Source organism: Eleutherodactylus coqui, chromosome 5 (assembly GCF_035609145.1).
Source record: "Eleutherodactylus coqui strain aEleCoq1 chromosome 5, aEleCoq1.hap1, whole genome shotgun sequence".
Lineage (NCBI taxonomy): Eukaryota > Metazoa > Chordata > Amphibia > Anura > Eleutherodactylidae > Eleutherodactylus > Eleutherodactylus coqui.
Window position 1 is genome coordinate 159628117 of NC_089841.1, and position 18903 is coordinate 159647019.

The 18903-nt window shown below is 42.2% G+C and overlaps 1 protein-coding gene across 2 annotated transcripts in view; it reads right to left on the minus strand.

Moving 5' to 3' along the window:
• PI4KA (phosphatidylinositol 4-kinase alpha) overlaps positions 1-18903 on the minus strand; it is a 93428-nt gene that overhangs the window by 23602 nt on the left and 50923 nt on the right. The window contains exons 22-34 of one of the 2 annotated variants that reach the window (XM_066603519.1): positions 18584-18717; positions 18394-18476; positions 16444-16514; positions 13559-13683; positions 13098-13179; positions 12196-12279; positions 11906-11995; positions 9995-10114; positions 8063-8083; positions 6958-7050; positions 2325-2481; positions 2109-2236; positions 1752-1910 (exon numbers count right to left, since the gene is read on the minus strand). In XM_066603519.1, the coding sequence (XP_066459616.1) occupies positions 1752-1910; positions 2109-2236; positions 2325-2481; positions 6958-7050; positions 8063-8083; positions 9995-10114; positions 11906-11995; positions 12196-12279; positions 13098-13179; positions 13559-13683; positions 16444-16514; positions 18394-18476; positions 18584-18717 (1347 nt within the window). The remainder of the gene's footprint in view (positions 1-1751; positions 1911-2108; positions 2237-2324; positions 2482-6957; positions 7051-8062; positions 8084-9994; positions 10115-11905; positions 11996-12195; positions 12280-13097; positions 13180-13558; positions 13684-16443; positions 16515-18393; positions 18477-18583; positions 18718-18903) is intronic. The other variant, XM_066603520.1, reaches the window with a different exon arrangement.

The following is an 18903-nucleotide window of genomic DNA, read 5'->3' on the forward strand; positions in this document are numbered from 1 at the left end:
GCACTACCATTGGTGGTGACTTCAGAGTAGACGGACCAGTGTCACAGTTGGCGCTCCTGGTATCAGCGCTCATATCCTGGCCCCCATGATATCAGGAGTTTGGGGACATGACGCTGTGGCCTCTGACTGGCTGTAGCATTCACCTTCTTCCACCCAGCCCATCTAACTAAAAGCTACCTCCGATGCCAGTGCCAGCTGTCAGCTGTCCGCTGCAACCTGGAGCCCAAGGAGAGGTGACTATGTCCTTGTTTATTATTTCAGACAAGGCCTAGCTGGGAATGGGGTTTTGTTTTAATGACAAAACCCCTTTAACCCGTTTAGGACCAGGCACCGTAAATTTACGGCGCCTGGTCCTGGGCTTAAAGCACCGCCGATAGTAAAATTACGGCGGCGCTTTAAGTCTCCTGCTATTAGTAACAGCTGATATACCTTTTCCACTGGGTTGAGGGTTTTTTAACCCTTCCTGCCTTTCCTTTCCCTAGTACACAGTGCTCAATGAGCACTGTGTACTAGAAAGTAAAAGAAGAACTGTAGCTTTCACTACGGGAGGCGGGGAAGGAGGCGGGGGGGAGGGTCATGTGACCTCCGAGGTTGCCTGCTACAGCAGAGCTGGAGGGTCAAAACTAGACCCCGGCCAGCTCTGCCAGTGACTAATGTCACTCCAGGGGTTGTTTTCCCCTGTAACTGGGGCCCCTATGGATGCCCCAGCTACAGTGGAAAAGTGTCAAATAAAAAAAAAAATGAATGTCCCCCATAGTAAAAAACATAATTACATACACAAAAAAAACAATATTACAGAAGTAAACAACAATACATACATAATAAAGAAAATAACACAAAGCCGACGCCAACCAAAACAGTCGCCGTATGCGCCCTGTAAACCAAAACCATACATACTATATATCAAAACGTCCAAAACAAAAAATGAGGAACCTGTTCCCATACTTCATTTTAGCATAAATATACTACATTAAAAAAAAACTATAAATATTTTTAAAAAATCATTTTTTTTAGCATTCTACCCCCAATAAAACGAAAAAAAAAACGAAAAAAAGTCAGTGAAAAAGATATTTTAAAAATCACCCTATATGTCACGGAAAAAAAACTCAGTAAAAATAATTTTAGTAGCTATAGGAAACAAAATAGGACAGTAAAACCACCATATGGGTAAAATCCCTAAAAAGTGTCTGGTCCTTAAGGTACAAAATAGCTTGGTTCTTAAGGAGTTAATAATCAGGTTTTATTTCAAATGTATTCCCCCTAAAATTTACTTATTTTTTTCGTATTTACACAAATTTTGTGTAACCGCCATTGTCTGTTGCCATCAGCCACATAGACATTTAATGGAGCAGCGGCACGCAAACTAGATTGACAGTCAGTTCAAACATCATCTCACCATATTGAGAAGGAAGAGAGAAGTCTCCTTCGTTCTAGTGATGGCTGAAGACCCACAGAGCATACATTTATCAACTATTCTATCAATAAGCGATTAAGATTCTCAGAAAAAAAATATGTTAGGATAAGTGAAAAAGGGGCATACTTGGAGATTTCCAAAGCCTGTTCTACTACAAACTAAATCATGGTCTATTCATACTGCTCTCAGTGTATATCCATAGATGACCAGTCTAAAATAATGCAATGTGAATACATACTAGTATGACTGATTGCTACAGGTAATGTGATTTATCATATTGCATTCCCCATTGACAGTATTGGAAAGTATTGTCTCTAGCTGACAAATTACAACTCACATCAATCCAGATATAATGGGGATTCACTTCTGGAGCACACGGTTGAGGTTGGCTTTGCTCCGAGGCAGCCAAGGGGTCTGCTTCCTTCTTCTCAGGTGAGAAGAGTCCAAGCTTCTGCTCTACCGTCATTTGCCAAGCACCAGCCATCTCTCGCATGAACTGTGAAAATATGGGATGAACTTAGGGAAAGCTAGGTACTGCGACACAATAACTAATTAGGCATCCAGCTTACAAGTCACAAGTCTTCCAGCAATACCGAAAGAAAACACTACACCATACCGAACAGATCGGACAGTTCCAACAAACCCAGTTATACATTTTCACTATAACATTTGGTGACGTCTATCTAATCCTTACCGGCACTTCAATCCCATCTTTAGCTGCCAAAAGCCATTCCCAGCAGGCTATCGCTGTCTCCACACCATGGTCAGTAAACATACGAAGAGGGGCCCAACACAAGTGGTGCAGAAGCTGAGCATCACATTCTAGAAGACAGACATTGGGATTTGTCAGATAACACTCCAACAACATTTTCATTGCCCTTCTTTTTGTAATACAATTAGACCCGGTTACCCTTGCTGGTGATAAGCATGGCGGTGAGCTTGAACATGACCTGTGTGTACGCCTCCGGCTGCCCCGATTCCAACGCATCATTCAGATGTTTCAACATTAACTTGTTCAGATCAGAGGACCGTCCAGTGGCTCGGGAGAACTCAATCATGCCGGCAACCTGCAGAAAAACTCCAAGATTGAGATTTCTGGGGAATTCATATTAGGGCTAGAGCAAGAATCTACGCTAAATGCCACAATCAGGACTGGAATTACCTATAGGCATCTGTAGGGGAAGAGTGCTGGTGAAGGGGAGATTTACATATTAATACATTGCACAATGTACATTGTGTATTTCTGGGGAAGTGGAGCCTGGCTGGGGATGTGAGCGTCCGTATGTTGTGAGAGCTCCATCCAGCTATTTAGACATCCATCTTGATCCTGGGTGTTTATTACCTGCTACAGCCTGCCAGGCGTGTTGGAAAGCTCCATGGCATTGTAGGCACTGGATCAGCGCAATTCCATAAGGACACGCAGGAGAAAAAAATCCCAAAAAACAACAGCCTTAAACAGGGGAGAGGGGTGGCTGGGATATTCATGATGACGCCAGAACACATGGTGCCATGGCCTCTCCAGGCAGAGCCGAGTGTTAGCCTTGCAGCGATGTCCTTGCTATAAAATTTGCAAGAGACTCTCTGCTAATTATACCCAGGTCTTCAGTGGTAAGGAGGGAGGAGTATATCAGTGACCATACTGCAGGGCAGGAGGAGAGTCTGCGACATCACAGGCCTCGCAGCAAGTATGAGTACAAGAAGAAGCCGTCTCAGTATTATTAGCAGCTAATTCTACTACAGAACTAGTAAAACCAGTAGAACCCACATTAAAGGACATATTTTTGGCTATTAACCCTTTAAGGACATGGTCTATTTTGGCGTTGAGGACGCAACGATTTTGGGGGGGTTTTCATCTTCATTTTTTAAAAGCCATAACTTTTATTTTTCCGTCGACATGGCCGTATGATGGCTTGTTTTTTGTGGCGACCTGTAGTTTTTATTGGTGACATTTTTGGGTGCATAGACTATATTGTAAAACGTTTATAAATTTTTTTATGATAACGGAGAGAAAACACATCAATTGTGTTATTTTTTTTACAGAGTTAATTATGCAGCATAAATGACACAAAACATTTTTCTGCGGGTTGGTACGATTGCAGCAATACGAAAAAATTGCTTTTCTTTTAGATTTTTTCACTTTTCTGCAATTAAAACCCTTTTGTTTGGGTTTTTTTTTAATCGCTGCATTCAAAGTCCTATAACTTTTTTATTTTTCCATGAACAGAGCTCTGTGAGGGCTTGTTTTTTGCGTGACAAACTAGTTTTTATAGGTATAACTTTGGGGTACATACAGCTTTTTTTAATCACTTTTATTGTGTTTTTTGGGAGTCAACGCTTTTTGCCGTGCAGGATAAAACGTGTGTTCAGCTTGTTGCACGAGCCGTTACAGATACGACAATACCAAATATGTGGGACTTAAATAAAACATTTTTTTTTCAGACCAATAGGGGAAAAAGCACAAAAATTTGTTGTTTTTTTTACATTTTTCTTTATTTTTTGTAACTTGCTTTATTGAAGATTGAGTAAAGAAAACATGCAAACACAAACATGTGCAGTACATGAATAGTACACATTACTATACAATTAGGGCAGTAGGGAGGTTTAGTCTCCTTGATACATCAGAAATAGCAAAATGATTCTTTAAAATGTGATCCAACAAGCAGGCCAAGGCCTATAGGCCACAGGTCTCGTTTCAGAACATAGGCCCACTAGGGGGTGCGTCGGAGCTCCAGAATGGATGAAGACATTAATTGTGGGGAACAAAATGTGAGGGGAGAGTTACACAGTCCCCACACCTTGTCAAATTTCCCAGGACACTTATGTCCCTTGTAGACTATATAATTATATGGAACCACAGAATTGACCAACTTCCTCCACATTGAGAGTGAGGGGTTCTTACGATCCATCCACTGCAATGCAATTGTTTTCCTGGCAAAGAACAATGACTCTCAAAAAAATTTTAATGTGGTGTTGCCAGCTTTCTTCATCTTATATTCCAAATAGACAAATTTCTGGGCTTGGTGGAATAGGGACTCCCACAAGTTCAGAGAGGAAACCTGTGACCTCCACCCAAGAACCTTCAATAAAGGGACATTCCCACATCATGTGCCAAAAATCAGAATACTTGCAGGAACACCTAATACAGTTTGTAGACTGTACTCTGTCCATTGTATACAATCTTGCTGGAGTGAGATAACACTGGTATACTATATACAGCTGGATCATTTTATTATTGGCTGCTGGGGATACATATAGAGGAGATTCCAAAAGCTCTTGGAATGTGTCCTCGGTTAGTGTCGGTATCAGTGTCCTCCATTTTAATAGGGCAGAGGGTATATCCTGAGAGGCTCGTAGTGAGATGAAGTGGAATTATAGTGCCGATATGAGGCCCTGAGAACAAAGGATGCCTATTAGGGGATAATGAGAAATAGCAGGTCTGGGCGGTGGGAACTGCGTCTGCAGCGCGTCTGACCTGGAGGAATCTATAGAAGTGAGAGCAAGGTAGATCGTATTTGTTTTGTAGTTGCTCGAGTGAGGACAGGGTGTTCTGTGGATAGGGGTCTGCCAGGGTCCGGATGCCATACTGATCCCAAAACTGGGTATCCTCCAGTCGGAGCACTTCTGAGAGTCCAGGGTTACGTCATAGGGGGGTGTCAGCTATTATATCCGTGAAACAGTTTATTGACTTGGCCTGCCGCCAAACCTGTGAGACCAATCTATGAATTGGTAACATTTTGCCTGTTAGATCAGAGGAAGATTCCAGTAGGGGCCACAGGCTAGGGATCTTTAGGTAATGTGCAAAATGCGCCTCTGAATTGGGGAGGGGGTCATCACCTAACCAACTTCTCAAATGAATTAGCTGACTGGCCACATAGTAGAGAAACAAATCTGGCAGGGCAGCGGCCGCATCTTGCTTCGGCCACTGAAGAGAATCGTAATTTGGGACAGGGGTTTCCCCATATAAAAGGAGGACATCAGGGACTGCATAGATCTAAAGAAACAGGAAGGGATATGTACCGACGCATGCTGCATAATATAGAGACACTTTGGTAATACTATCAGTTTGATAAGATTAATGCGCCCTGCCAGTGAGAGTGGCAGGGAGCCCCATATTTTAAACTTAGACTTGAATAGGTCTATTAGGGGGGTATATATTTAGCTCCAGCGACCTTCTCACATTGTTGGTTATCTGTATCTCCAGGTATTTAAACTGATTTGAGATCTGGAGACCGCAGAGCGAGTCGATATTACACAGGTGAATCCTACCGGAGACAGGCATCAGGGCCGAGATTTAGCCCTGTTGATTTCGAGGCCCGAAAAATCTCCAAATATATTAATGAGACTTATCACATCGGGGAGGGTAGCCTCAGGATCCACCAGGAAAAGCAGGAGTACATTTTTATTTTTACACTCTTTTTATCTTTCTTTTACACTTATGTCTCTGTAGGGGACTTGTACCATAACACCTATGATAGTTATGATAAAGCAATGCAGGACTTCTGTCCTGCAATGCCTTATCGCTTGTTATAGTGATCATAGGCAATGGAAAACCAGGATGCCCTCCCTCTGTGAGCCTCTTACATTCCGTGATCTACATAGATCGCGGTGTGTAAGGGGTTAACAGCGGGGATCGCTGTCCAGATGCACCCCCGTTGTAGCAGTAGGAGGCCGGCTATCGGTGACAGCAACTAGTAGTGCAACTTCCTGAGTGTCTAGAAGGCTCCCACTCTTCAACATACTTTGAAACACTGCGGCTAAATTTTTTTGGCAAGGATTCCCTGACGCCATTCTTCACTAACGGTGTCAAAATCCATTGACTTCAATGGAAGCCATCTGTGCGGGAACTGCACTGAAAAGGAGCATGCTGCGATTTGTTTTCTGGACCAAAAGGTTCGGGAAAACAAATCCGCATGCTTTATTAATTCAGTTGCGGACGCCCATGTTTTTTTTTATGGGCGTCTTGAACTGCGGATCATACGTGCGGGTGCCCAGCGCAGATTCCACAATTCAAGTCCGCCCGTGAACATTGAGACTTACTCTGAATGGAGGGAGACAGGAAGGCAAACAGGCAGTCATTCACAGATGGATGGGCCTGTTTTCACAGTCCGATCGTTGTTTAATATTTATGCCAACAGAGACTGACAAATTAATTATCGTTCGTTGTTGAGTCGCTGCTGGTATTTACGTGGAGCAATTATTGTTCAGATTGCCACAATCCAGCGAGAATCTGAACAATGATTGGCCCGTATAAAAGGACCCTTACTCAGTGTGTATTCAAATTAATAGAGGAGTGTAGTACAAAAGCGGACTGTTCCTACAGAGCTGGAGATGCTTTGTAAGGGCTCTCCACTCTGGTCAAGAGATGAAGATCCCAAACAGAGCACCCCCGCCTATTAACTCTGAGTTCCCTAAAACAGAATGCATGAAAATGGGTTTTCTAAACTGGATTATCCCTTTAATGACGGGGAACATTGTAATGCAGCAACTGTACAGCAGCAATTGCTGGCTGATACGACCTTACTCCTCAGCACCAATATGCTTACCTCTCCAGCATACCGGTTCCGCAGGTTCAGGGATGCCATGAAATTGGAATAATCTTTTTTGACACAGGCTGGGCGTTCCGTTAGCTGGGTTGGCTGTTGGAAATACAGTAAAATATTTACCAGTAATACTGGAAGATTGGTAACTCTGTTCTGCATTACACCAGTGTAAAACAAAAAGAAATGCAGACAGTGAAAGTGAGTAAGCGAAAATGTCGGAGGCAGCTATTCCATCTTAATAATTAAAAGTATTCAATATTTGATATTTCTTTTAATCGAATGCCTGGTATATGGACACTAATATCCATTAGTGCAGTTCTATCTAATGCTATAATGAAATCAGCAAGTTAATAATGGTCAGCTGTAAGAAAGTAGAATAAATGGAAAGGAATTATTGCAATGTGGTCCTCCCTTACACATAACATTGACCATGATTTACAATTGAAATATGCATTAAGGTTCAGAACGGGTTTAGAAAATATTACCAGACTGGCAGCCCAGGTTTTTAGGTTTCAGAAAGATGTCTCTGCAATAATCATGTAACAGTCAATTTTTTAACACACAATAGCTGTAGCCCCCGACAATCTGCTCTCTGGTTATCCCTGCAAGAATTCAGCAATGTTAATAGAACACCCAGCAGAGCACTCATGGAAAGTGTCACCATTAGAGATGAGCGAGCACGCTCGGATAAAGCAGTTACTCGAGCGAACATCGCTCTTCTTGAGTAACTGCTTACCGGTCCGAGCGTGTTCGGGGGGCGGCGGGCAGCGTGGGGTAGAGGGGGGGTGAGAGAGAGATCTCTCTCTCCCCCCACTACACCCTGCCGCCCACCGCTCACCCCCGCCCCAAGCACGCTCTGACCAGTAAACAGTAACTCGAGAAGAGCGATGTTCGCTCGAGTAACTGCTTTATCCGAGCGTGCTCGCTCATCTCTAGTCACCATGCACCGGTCAGACTGCAGTAGAGTAGAATGTTGTTCACCATTCATTCCCAAAACAGCGGATTAACGCTCCAACAGAGGAAAACTGGAAGATCACGTCAAGAAGAGAAGAGCTGCCTTGGCTGAAGAAACAAGTACAGACTGGTGGCAAATGGTGTTAGAACAAACCTGGAGATAGGAAGCTGGAGACTGGAGGGGAGGGCAACAACAGACAATGCATGGCAGGAACACATGGATAATGAGATCACATCATCAGTGCAGAGGTGGGAGAAAAGGTAATGGTGTTACATTGTGAAGTGACACATTGGTGAAATAAAATAACAACACAAATAAGTAGCCATGCTAGCTAACACATAAGGCAGCGCACAAGTGGACAGCTACTACTGGGGACTTATGTCTGGATGAAGCTTTAGTTGTACACTCTACATTTAAGACTTAAAGCACAACTCCTGCTAAAATTGAAAAACTGTCTACCTATACAGAACCCAAGGTCTGTTCAATGGCTGAAGAAATGCCATGTGCGGGACTATACAAATTAATATATAATGCCATACGGATAACTGTCACTTCACACTATCACCTGACCTTCAGTTGCCAAGATGCCACACTAAGGTTGACTTCAAAATGTGATCAGTCATTCTGAAGACCGATTTACACTTCCTACAATAGTATATAAAAAATAAATAAATCTTATTAAATCTATTAAATAAATCTAATCTCGTTATTTGTATAGCACCAACGTATTCTGCAGCGCTTTCAGGTATTTTATTTATTACCCCCCACCAAGCTGGGTACTCATTTTACCGACCTCGGAAGGATGGAAGGCTGAGTCAACCTTGAGCCGGCTACCTGAACCACACGGGGATTGAATCTGCAACCTTCAGGTCGAGAGCGAGAGCTTAGGACTGCATTTTTGCTGCCTTAACACTCAGGAAGCCCCTATCAAAGTAAAGTTATTGGGAAGTTGTGTTCAAAAGGCTCTCTTGACAGATGAGATGTGGAGCAAAGGTTATATGGCTCAGTAGATGAATGCTTATTAACAGCACACAATACTCAGCTGTGAAAAGTAAAGTTCTATCATTTGCCAATATACAATTATTGCATAAATTGCCAGTTTTTCTGAGTAATCATGTACTGAAAATAGTGTGTGGTGTGTATAAATGGCATTATAATGTGCTATTCTGAGTCCGACTTATTCATGAGCCAGAAATCCCAGCAGGACTGATGTAGGTAGTTGAATTCCAAGTCTTGGCACATGGTGCGTTTCAGGATTTCTCATGGGATTCAAGTGGAATTACAAAAATGTGAAGATATTTACTGAGAAAAGGGAACACTGAACATGAGGTTATATTCTAAGGTTGTATGGACTTTATGTTAGGAGGGGGAAGGGGAGGGAGGGAGAGGAAGGGGAGGTATTGTTAATTGTTTTTCTTGTTGAAAAAAAAATTCATAAAAAAACTCTTAATTAAAAAAGGTGGTTGCAGGTGTTACACTGACGATGTTACACTGAAAATAACCTGCCACAAAACACAGTAAGCAGCAATATACATACAGATAAGGCTTTCTGCACGCAGCACAAACTCCATACAGGACATACAATGTTTGTTGGTTAATGTGTGCAATGCTTCTAGGGTGGAAAGCGACGTACAGAATCCAAAGGAACATGCTGACAAAGAAAAGCTTTGTACGAGGCAGGAGGAGGTACTGTAAGGGTCCCATGCACTTCTATTCTTCTACTAATGTCATATTATTGTATTATAAGGCCTGATACAAAGACCGGATGGAATAAGTACTTCCGCTAGACCACCTAATCCAGTATGACATTATGTTCACATGGGCTACTTTAGTATATTTATGTACAAATGGGAGTAAGTAATAGTGCAAACTGACCTGTGGTACCTACTTGCAGCCCATATCAATAGGTTAAACTACATTGCATACAGCTTTATATTATACGTCCCTCTGATACAACTTATACAAAATAGTATCTAATCATCCAACCAGTTTATAGCCAGTAAAATAGATCACATTTCTTCATTAAAATTCAGTTAGCAATTGCATGAAAGAATGACTCCTAAAATCAGCTATGTAGTCACTCACCCCTAAAGTTGTGTTCTGTCTGTTGTAGCCTGCAAAATGTAATATGCTCTCAGTAGCCATGGCAAGGCCAGTGTGCTGAGAGAGACCGGATACCCAGTTCTGATGCTTGTTCAGGTATTCCTTTACCAGAAGTCAATACAAAAAGTATATTAATTAAATCACCTCAAAACGATCAACAAAGACAGGCATAAATTACAAAAAATGTAGGTGGGTAAAAGAGTTACAGTTGAACGATATCAAGTTATATGACCTTTGAAGAAGGTTTATAGGGTTGGTGGGGATGGGGCATTTCGACTCCCCACTAGTGCTAAGCTGGATTACCAGACACACACCTGCACAGATGTGCATGAAATAGCATAGTGAAGGGGAGCTTCAACAACTGTTGTTACATCTTGAGGCTTCATTCACACGAGCGTATTTCGGGCCGCGCTTTCACGCACAGCCTATATACGTTGAGATAGGCATATTTCTGCAGCGTAAAAACGCCCGGCCGGCCAAGATAGCGCATAGGAGTGCATTTCGGCTGGGTGCTTTTATGTCAGCCAGGAAAGATAGTTTAGGAACTATCTTCTAGCCAACAAAAAATGGCGGCACCTCCCATAGACTCCTATGTTAGCTGCCAGAGAAGGGAGGTGGGAGGGAGTTTAGCAGCTTGTCTGCTAAACTTCCACCGCCTTCCCTCCTTCTCTCCACCCCGTGCCGGCTGTTTGCAATGGGAGGGGGTGGGACAGGGCAGGAGATAGTTGCTAAGGTCCAACCCTGTCTCATTGCAGGCAGCCGACAAGGGGCAGGAGCTTAGCAGATTAGCTCTGCCCCATACTAGCCCCTTCCCTTGCCAAGAGTCGGCGAGGGTGTGGAAAGGAGGCAGATTAGCAGAATTAAACCGTGTCCTTCTGCCCAACGGCAATCCAGGCTCAGCGTATATGTGCTGGACCCGGGCCATCTGAACAGGTGCACAATCTGCAAATTTGTGCGCCCCCCCCCCCCTTCACGCGATTTTTGGTCGCGCTGTGGCCGTAACACAGCCAACCGAAAATAGCTATGCTCTTGTCTGTGAAAGAGCCCCGAGTCTGTTGTTCGGTGGGGATCAGATTTCCACAGATTACATATTTCTGGTTTATCCAATGACCAGGCTGGTGACAAAAAGGCCTTCCAATGGGAGATTGTTTGATTTTTTTTTTTCTTTTTCTGATGTCCATATCAAGAAATTCTAAGAGGACAAAGATCACATACACCCAATTGCTACAAATATACCATAAATGAAAATTGAAGGAAAACCCTTTAAGAATTTCATATGTTCAACATATCTATAAACCCCCATGCATCCTTTGGACACCAAAAGTGTCCTTCCGATTTGCAGCCCATCGGAGACAAAAATCACTGTATACTAGAATTCACAGGAAGTATACACCGAGAAATCCTTCTGATTTATAGCTCCGACAGACACAGTGACTACAGTGTAAAGCTACCTTAATAATGAACTGTAATAATTAAATGCCCTTTTACAAGCAAAGATAATTTTTCAAATGAATGAAAGATCTATTTGCATAAAGTGTTAATGGCCAATAACACTTTATCATCTTCATTTGCATGTAAAAGGGCCTCCAGGGACTGTTTGCAGAGCCCAGTGTGTGATTAATCACACACCCAGCTGTGCAAACAGCTGCATTGTTCTGCTCATGGTTGCCGCCGCCGGTGGAGATAACAGCAAGCGATCAACTAAGAGACACTTTCTCAGTGTCTGAACGACGGAGTTTAAATTCACCTTAAAATCATTGCTCAAGCGAAAAGTGCATTACGCCCGCGTTTATATGTAACGATTATCGCTCATTTTCGGTCATTTGAATGAATTTTGAGTGATAATCGTTACTTGTAAATGGTCCTTAACTCTTTCAAGATCTCAGCTAATACCTGTAAGTGGGATTTAGTCACAGACGGTGCCCATTTCATGGCTTCTTGCAGAATCATCCCACATCGAGCAGCAAAGTCCTTTACAATGCTCTGCAATAAAGCAAAAAAAAAGTTGATGAGGTTTGCAATTACATTTTGTTACTGTAGAAAAACACTAACTCAATAATCATCTATTTACAAAACTATTTACTAACAGTATGAAAATATATATAAAAATGCAGATCTCAAAGTTCATTAGAAAAAATAAAACAAATCAAGTAGCACTTTGCAGAAGAAGAGGATGCTCTTACCTCTCTGGCCTCATAAGTATCAGGCACAGTGATTCTATATGGAGCATCTGGAATGTCATAATATGGTTGGTCCTTATGAATGTCCTGAAATATGTTACAAACACAGTAACTACCAAGAACTGTTATTAGTGCAACATTAACTATATCCCATTATGTTAAATGTTTGTTTTCAAAAGCTCATCAATTCAGTGATTTAAGGAGTTGTCTTTTGCCTAATTTGCAAGTGGGTGTCCAGAGATGCTGCTGTACACCAGGCGGGACAGTTGCCAAGGCGACCAGAAAGGGTGGTAAGGATAGAACACATGTACAATACTTGTAGGGTGCTGGACGGTTGCCTGGTGTGCAGCAGTGTCTCTTCACACCCAGTTTTGGATTACACAGGAGCCTGGACAGTCCTTTTTAGAAAGGCACATAGGGGAAATGTATCAAGACTGGCATTTCAAATACCAGTCTTAATCTTATTTAAGCTCCAGTAAAATGCAGCCCCTTTAGCAAGAGGCACATAGCGCAATAAATTAGGTGTACCCCCACATGCTAAGCCCAACCCACTTTTTAGAAAAGTGGCAAGCGCAGTATAAAAGGAATAAAATAACACATTTTTACATAAAAATAGGCATGCACCAAAATTTGCAGCACAATTCTGCTCTACAGTGACAAATTCTCCCCAAAGTATTTTCCAACTACAGCATCTCACTGCCAACAGAGGCTAAAATACAGAAACATGCCAAGAAATACATTCTGTTATACTTTGTGCAGGACCCGAGTGGCCGAAGTATGCTTCATTTGTTCTGTTTTTTGGAGTTCTTTTAACCCCCCAGTCATGCACCATTTTTCTGGGGTGTTCCTTTAAAGTGTAGTTAATTGTAAATACCGTGAAAGCATATTCAGAAATTGATACACACCGCACTAAGTGACAGAGACAAAGTCTGCAAGATATCAAGCATGGTTTTCAACACTGTACCACTCCACAGTAAATGCGGGAACCTAGGAACAAAGTAAAGACCACTTAAGGCTAATGCAAAGTGTAAACTGTAAAGAAAAGTTAAAAGGTAGTAAATGTACTTGATTCAAGGCTGAAAGTCTCCTAAGTATAAAACTTCATGCTGAAAATGTACTACATAGTAAAGGGGTTTTCCAGGTTCAAACTACTATCCTTAGCTTGAAGCCCCCCGGATCAGCTGATTGCCAGGGCTGCTGTGCCGACAGCTGATCTATCATTAATGACCCATCCTAAGGATAAGTCATCAATAGTTTAAATCCCCTTTAATTTTTCATTTAATGACTCTATGCCTCTGTCCACTAAAAACACAGAGATGCAGGCTGCTATTTATCACTATAAATCTTGCAGGCATTTAATTCTCACTTGTCTACCAGTCCAGATAAATATTTGTCTGCAACCCTCCTGATGCGCTTGTGAATGTGATTGAAGTTCACCAGCAGGAATTGAGCATGGCTCTCCAACTCTTCCTCGTTCTCCTTTGTTTTAGGCTACAAGAGGAAACAAAATAAGAAATAGCACTTTTATACTGGAACCAGTAACAGAATGTGTCCTAAGTAGAGATGAGCGAACGTACTCGGTAAGGCCGATTTCGCAATCGAGCACCGCGATTTTCGAGTACTTCACTACTCGGGTGAAAAGATTCGGGGGTCGCCGTGGGGTGGGGCGTGGTGGAGCAGGGGGTAGCAGCGCGGAACAAGGGGGAGCTCTCTCTCTCTTCCCCACTCCCCTCTGCAACCCCCCGCTCACCCACGGCGCCCCCCGAATCTTTTCACCCGAGTAGTGAAGTACTCGAAAATCGCTGTGCTCGATTGCGAAATCGGCCTTACCGAGTACGTTCGCTCATCTCTAGTCCTAAGATGATGATACATACTTTCAGCTGGCATTGGACAAAGCACAATATTACATACTGCCTAAAGGCCCATTCACACCAGCCGTTGATCGCTTTAAAAAAAACAAAAAACAAAACGCTAATCGGCGATCGTTTTAGCGATAATCAGTGCGTCTAAATTTGCACCCATCCTGCGCTTTTCAGGCACTGCTAGCTGATCATTAAATTCAAGTCAACCTAAAAATCATTGTTGACTCTTATCAGAAGTTCTCCACAGGAGTGCTGATAGCATTGTTTCCCGTGGAGAACAAAGGATCTGATAAAGCTTCATTTGCACACTTAATTGGTACTTCAGTGGCTGAGTAGCTACTTAATACTTTATGCAATCACCTTGCATGGCCAGTGGAGCTTCTGCATACAGCTGTTCCCCCGCTCCAAGCTCCTGGCTGTCATACAGCGGGGCGCTCAGAGCAGAGGATGCAGAAGATGCGGGGTGTCACCGCTTGTCTTCTACATCCAGATGTTTTCTGCACGAAGCACCCGGCTGTTAACCCATTCCCATACTTTACTTTAGCGTAAATATACAGATTTAAAAAAAAAAAAAAAACAACAACTATAAAATGTTTTTAAAAAAGTTTTAAAAAAAAACTTTTTTTTTTTTCTTTTTACACCTTTCTACCGCAATAAACCAGAAAAACTGAAAAAAGTCAGTGAAAAAGATATTTAAAAAAAAAATAATTGCCCTATATGTCACGGAAAAAAAAAATGCAAAAATAATTTTGATAGCTGAAGAAAAAAAAAATAGGGCAGTTAAACCACCACATGGGTAAAATCGATAAAAAGTGTCTGGTCCTCAAGGTACAAAAAAGCCTGGTCCTTAAGGGGTTAATAATGGACTCAGATTTTTTTCTTTTGTATAATTTCAGCTATGTCATGAGGTTATGAATGTGAGACTTCTGATGTAAAGATTGGTGAAAGTTCCACGTAATAATGCGTTTTAAAAAGGTACTTTGTCAGCAGTTTGGACCCTGCAAACTGCTGACTGCGCTAGATAGACAGTCATTTCCTTACTTCCTTGTCTGCATGGATTGTATAGCAGGGGGTTTGTCTTTATAGCAGATAATGGGAGTTAACGGTAACAGAAATGTCAACTGACTATTACAGTCTTCTGGAATATACGGAGTAATGCCCCTTCCCAGAGACCATATAGTGGAGGGGAAGCTGCATACATAGCCTTAGCACTGTATACTGTTACTTCTCTGCCTAAAAGTGCTTTTACACAGAACAATTATCATTAAAAGGAAAATTTTTAAAAATTGTGGGATCATTTGAATTTGAACAATAATTTTTCAGTGTAAAGACGGCCAACGATTGAACGCCGAACAGCAATTCGTTTGCTTATCGCTCATTGCATGCAATCTGAAAATTCTTGGTGGCTCGTTTGCTATCATTTGGTTTAAACATTCACTGGTACAGTAAAGCGAACAACTAAACAACGCCGGAAAAACAAAATAAAATTTTTAAAAAATGTAAAAAGGATTCATCTGTGTGTTTAAACTGACTGCCCGAGCAAATGAGCCAAGTGTTACATCCTTCGCTCAGGCAAACAATTATCGGTCAACCCTTATCTAGGCCTCCAACAGTACATGTTATAACAAGATGCAACAGGACACAAATTTGATGCAGGCTTTTTTTATCCTTTATTCACATGAGCGTATATATGAGGCTAAATTAGCCACGTCAAAAGATCACGACGATTTAAAGCATTAGATTACAATGTATCCATTCAGATGAGTAAAAACATTGGCAATCAAAAAGGCCTTGCCCTATCTTTTGACCAGATACGCTGGAGGCTCCCATAGGCTTCTATAGGAGCTGGGGGGAAAAGGGAGGAGGAGGGAGTTTAGCTGCGTCCAGAGCTGGGAAGAGTTTACAGGTGGCTCTAGCTAAGCATTAGCAGTAATTCTAAGGATTTATGCCGACCAAGGGATTTCACCGCTGCAGCATATATTTTCACCAATACGCCAAAGCCACTCGTGTGAATGGACGAGAAAATGCTAATTAAGATCTGGACTTGATTGCAGTTTTTTTTCTTCTCACACAATTTTTGGCTTATTTTCAGCTTTTTTTCTAGCAGCACATCTGTGCTTATTATTTTCTCCCCCCTCCCCTCTATAGACTTCAATAAGCAGCATGAGCCATCACCCTCCGTCACTTCTTGTATTCTGTCTTGTTATCTCCAGTACTATAGACAAGAGTATATTAGAAGGAAGGGAAACACGTGGTGACCAGTACTCTAGAGTGATTTTCAGCACAAAAAACATCATTTTAGTAAGTAAAGTGATTTGCACCGTCACCATTTATCACACAAATGCTTAAACTTCTATGTCAGATCGTTAGGAAGCCAATCATCACTTACCTTATCAGCCATTACAGCTAAGAAGGCATCAAATACTTTATCAGCTACAGCAATAACACACTGCATCATCCCTGAAAAGTGAAAAAGTTGATAACATTTTATATAGAGCACAAGAAAAATTCACATAGTGTCGTGTGTGAGCAATACAGTACAAATAATAGGAGTACAAGAAAGGAGTAGGCAATGCCCAGAAAAATATATGAATCTCCATTATTTTGTCAGTTCCTCCCCCAATTAAATGTGCAGCAGTTTTACACAATCTACACAACAGCCAGTCTATTTTTATGTTTTAATAAAAGGTGACAGTAACTCCATGCAAGTCATAAGAAAAGTTTTTATAGCCTCCAAAAAAATCGTTGCAGCATGTGAACACACCAAATAAGTTTCTGGCCTTCTAAAAGTTTACGGAAAGGCAGAGGTAAAAGTACCGTTTAAAAAATACTGCCAATCAATGCCTTCTATTACAGTTCCAACTCCGACCGCAAAGAGGACAGAGCTGTCAACATCTGGTTGGGCTGCAATGAGTGAAGGGACTGAAAACAGCAGATTGCCAGGAAACCCGAGTGGCAGACCCCTAACGATCAACCATTGATGGCCTATCCCGAGGATAGGTCATCAATAGTATAGGGGGTAAACGTCCTGGAATAAGGGCAGAAAAACAAGTCAGTACCAACTATTGTGCAATTCGAAGGTAATTATAGAGCTGACTGTTTATTAAATGAAGCCTCGTTACTAAACTAGTCTTTTTTTTTTAGATGTACCAGACATGTCAGACTGAAGGGGTCTGATATCACAGTAAGATGGCCGAGAATGCTCAATCCTGCTATAGGTTAGGCAATAGAATTCTCACATCAGTGGAGAGTGACTAGAGTAGAATGGGGACCTGTGCCGTGAAAAAAGGGTCTCTGGACCCCAACATTCAAGACTCCCACTGAGAGAACATTTATAGCATATGCTTATGGGCTAAATTATAGGTAGCAACAAAGAATACGATTTAATTTCAACTTTTTAACTCAATGTAGTTTAAGGTCCAACATTCTATGGTAATTTCTCAATAACTTTATAAGGGACAGATCTTTTTTGCCATGAGCCTCAAATCCCCAATGTAGACCCAAATGAAAAAATGTTGCCTGTGTGCAACTAACCTAAGGAGCCAGCTCTCTCCACTGGTGGCTGAAGGCAGCCACAGGACTTTATCATCCAAGTTTATGGGGCTGATCTATTAAGGCTGATATTTCATAAGGCAACCTTAGGCTGGGTTCACACAGGGCGGATTTGCCGCGGTTTTGCCACACGGAATTTCGCCGCGGCAAATCCGCCCGCAGCCGCTAATCTCGGGATTAGCCAGCCATGTGGACGAGATTTCTGAGAAATCTCGTCCACACGGGACGGCCAATCCGCTGCGGTAAGTCCGGCCGCCACAGCCGCGGTTTTAGAATATACAGCATGTCCATTCTTTTTTTCATTCCGCTGCGGCCGCGCTCTCCTCTATGGGAGCGCCGGCCGCAGCGAAAGAGCGAGTGGCCGGGCCGCTTCAAAGCCTATTTCCGCGGCGGTTCTCCTGGCGGAAATCTCAGTTTTTGCTGCGGCCAAACCGCGAGATTTCCGACGGGAATCCGCCCCGTGTGAACCCAGGCTTAGTATGATCCCTGGCATCGGACGATGTACCTAATATACTTACATTAAGACATGCATACCTATTAATACATTAGGCATATCCTGGACTGCATGTGTGGCAAAAGCAGTCTACAACAGTTACACACTGGTGTAGACGTAAACTATAATTTACGACAATCTTCATCCATTTGTGATGAAACCCTAAAAGATGATTTTATTTGCAATCTATCACAGGCTTTCTGTCAGCCAAGACATAACATTCAGTGACAGTGTGGAAAACGGAGCCAGTAGACTTGACTGAAGACAGAATAAACCTTCTAAATAAACACACACCCGACTTATCTTTCTGGATAGCTTTGTCTTCAAAGTAAAAGAACATCACTTGGAAGCGATCCTGATCTGTTGAGTTCAAGACTCTAATGAAGAAACATATGTGCAAATTGAAAAAGGCAAAAAGGTGTAATACACATAGTAATCCAAGTATGTTGTGACAACAGGCACGCCTTCCTGAAGTTATACCCACCTCATGTGTTCCAGGCGATAAACAGAGAGCAGATAGGTGGACATGGCAAAGTCTAGCTTGTTGATGAGTGCCGACACCTCAGGAGCAGGATCAAGCAGATTTATAATTGTGCTCCTTAGCTCATTAAGTTCCGCCTATAAAAAGGAAAGAAAGAAAAAAAAAAATCATATCCCAAATAAATAATGAAATAGATTGCAGTCTAATAGGGTATACATGGGTGGCAGATTCTCTTTAAGCTAGGCTCATAGGCTAAAAGCAGGTGATCCACCGAGTCTGAGGATGCTATACCTACCTTCTCCGTCATTACCCCGGTGTCAGCG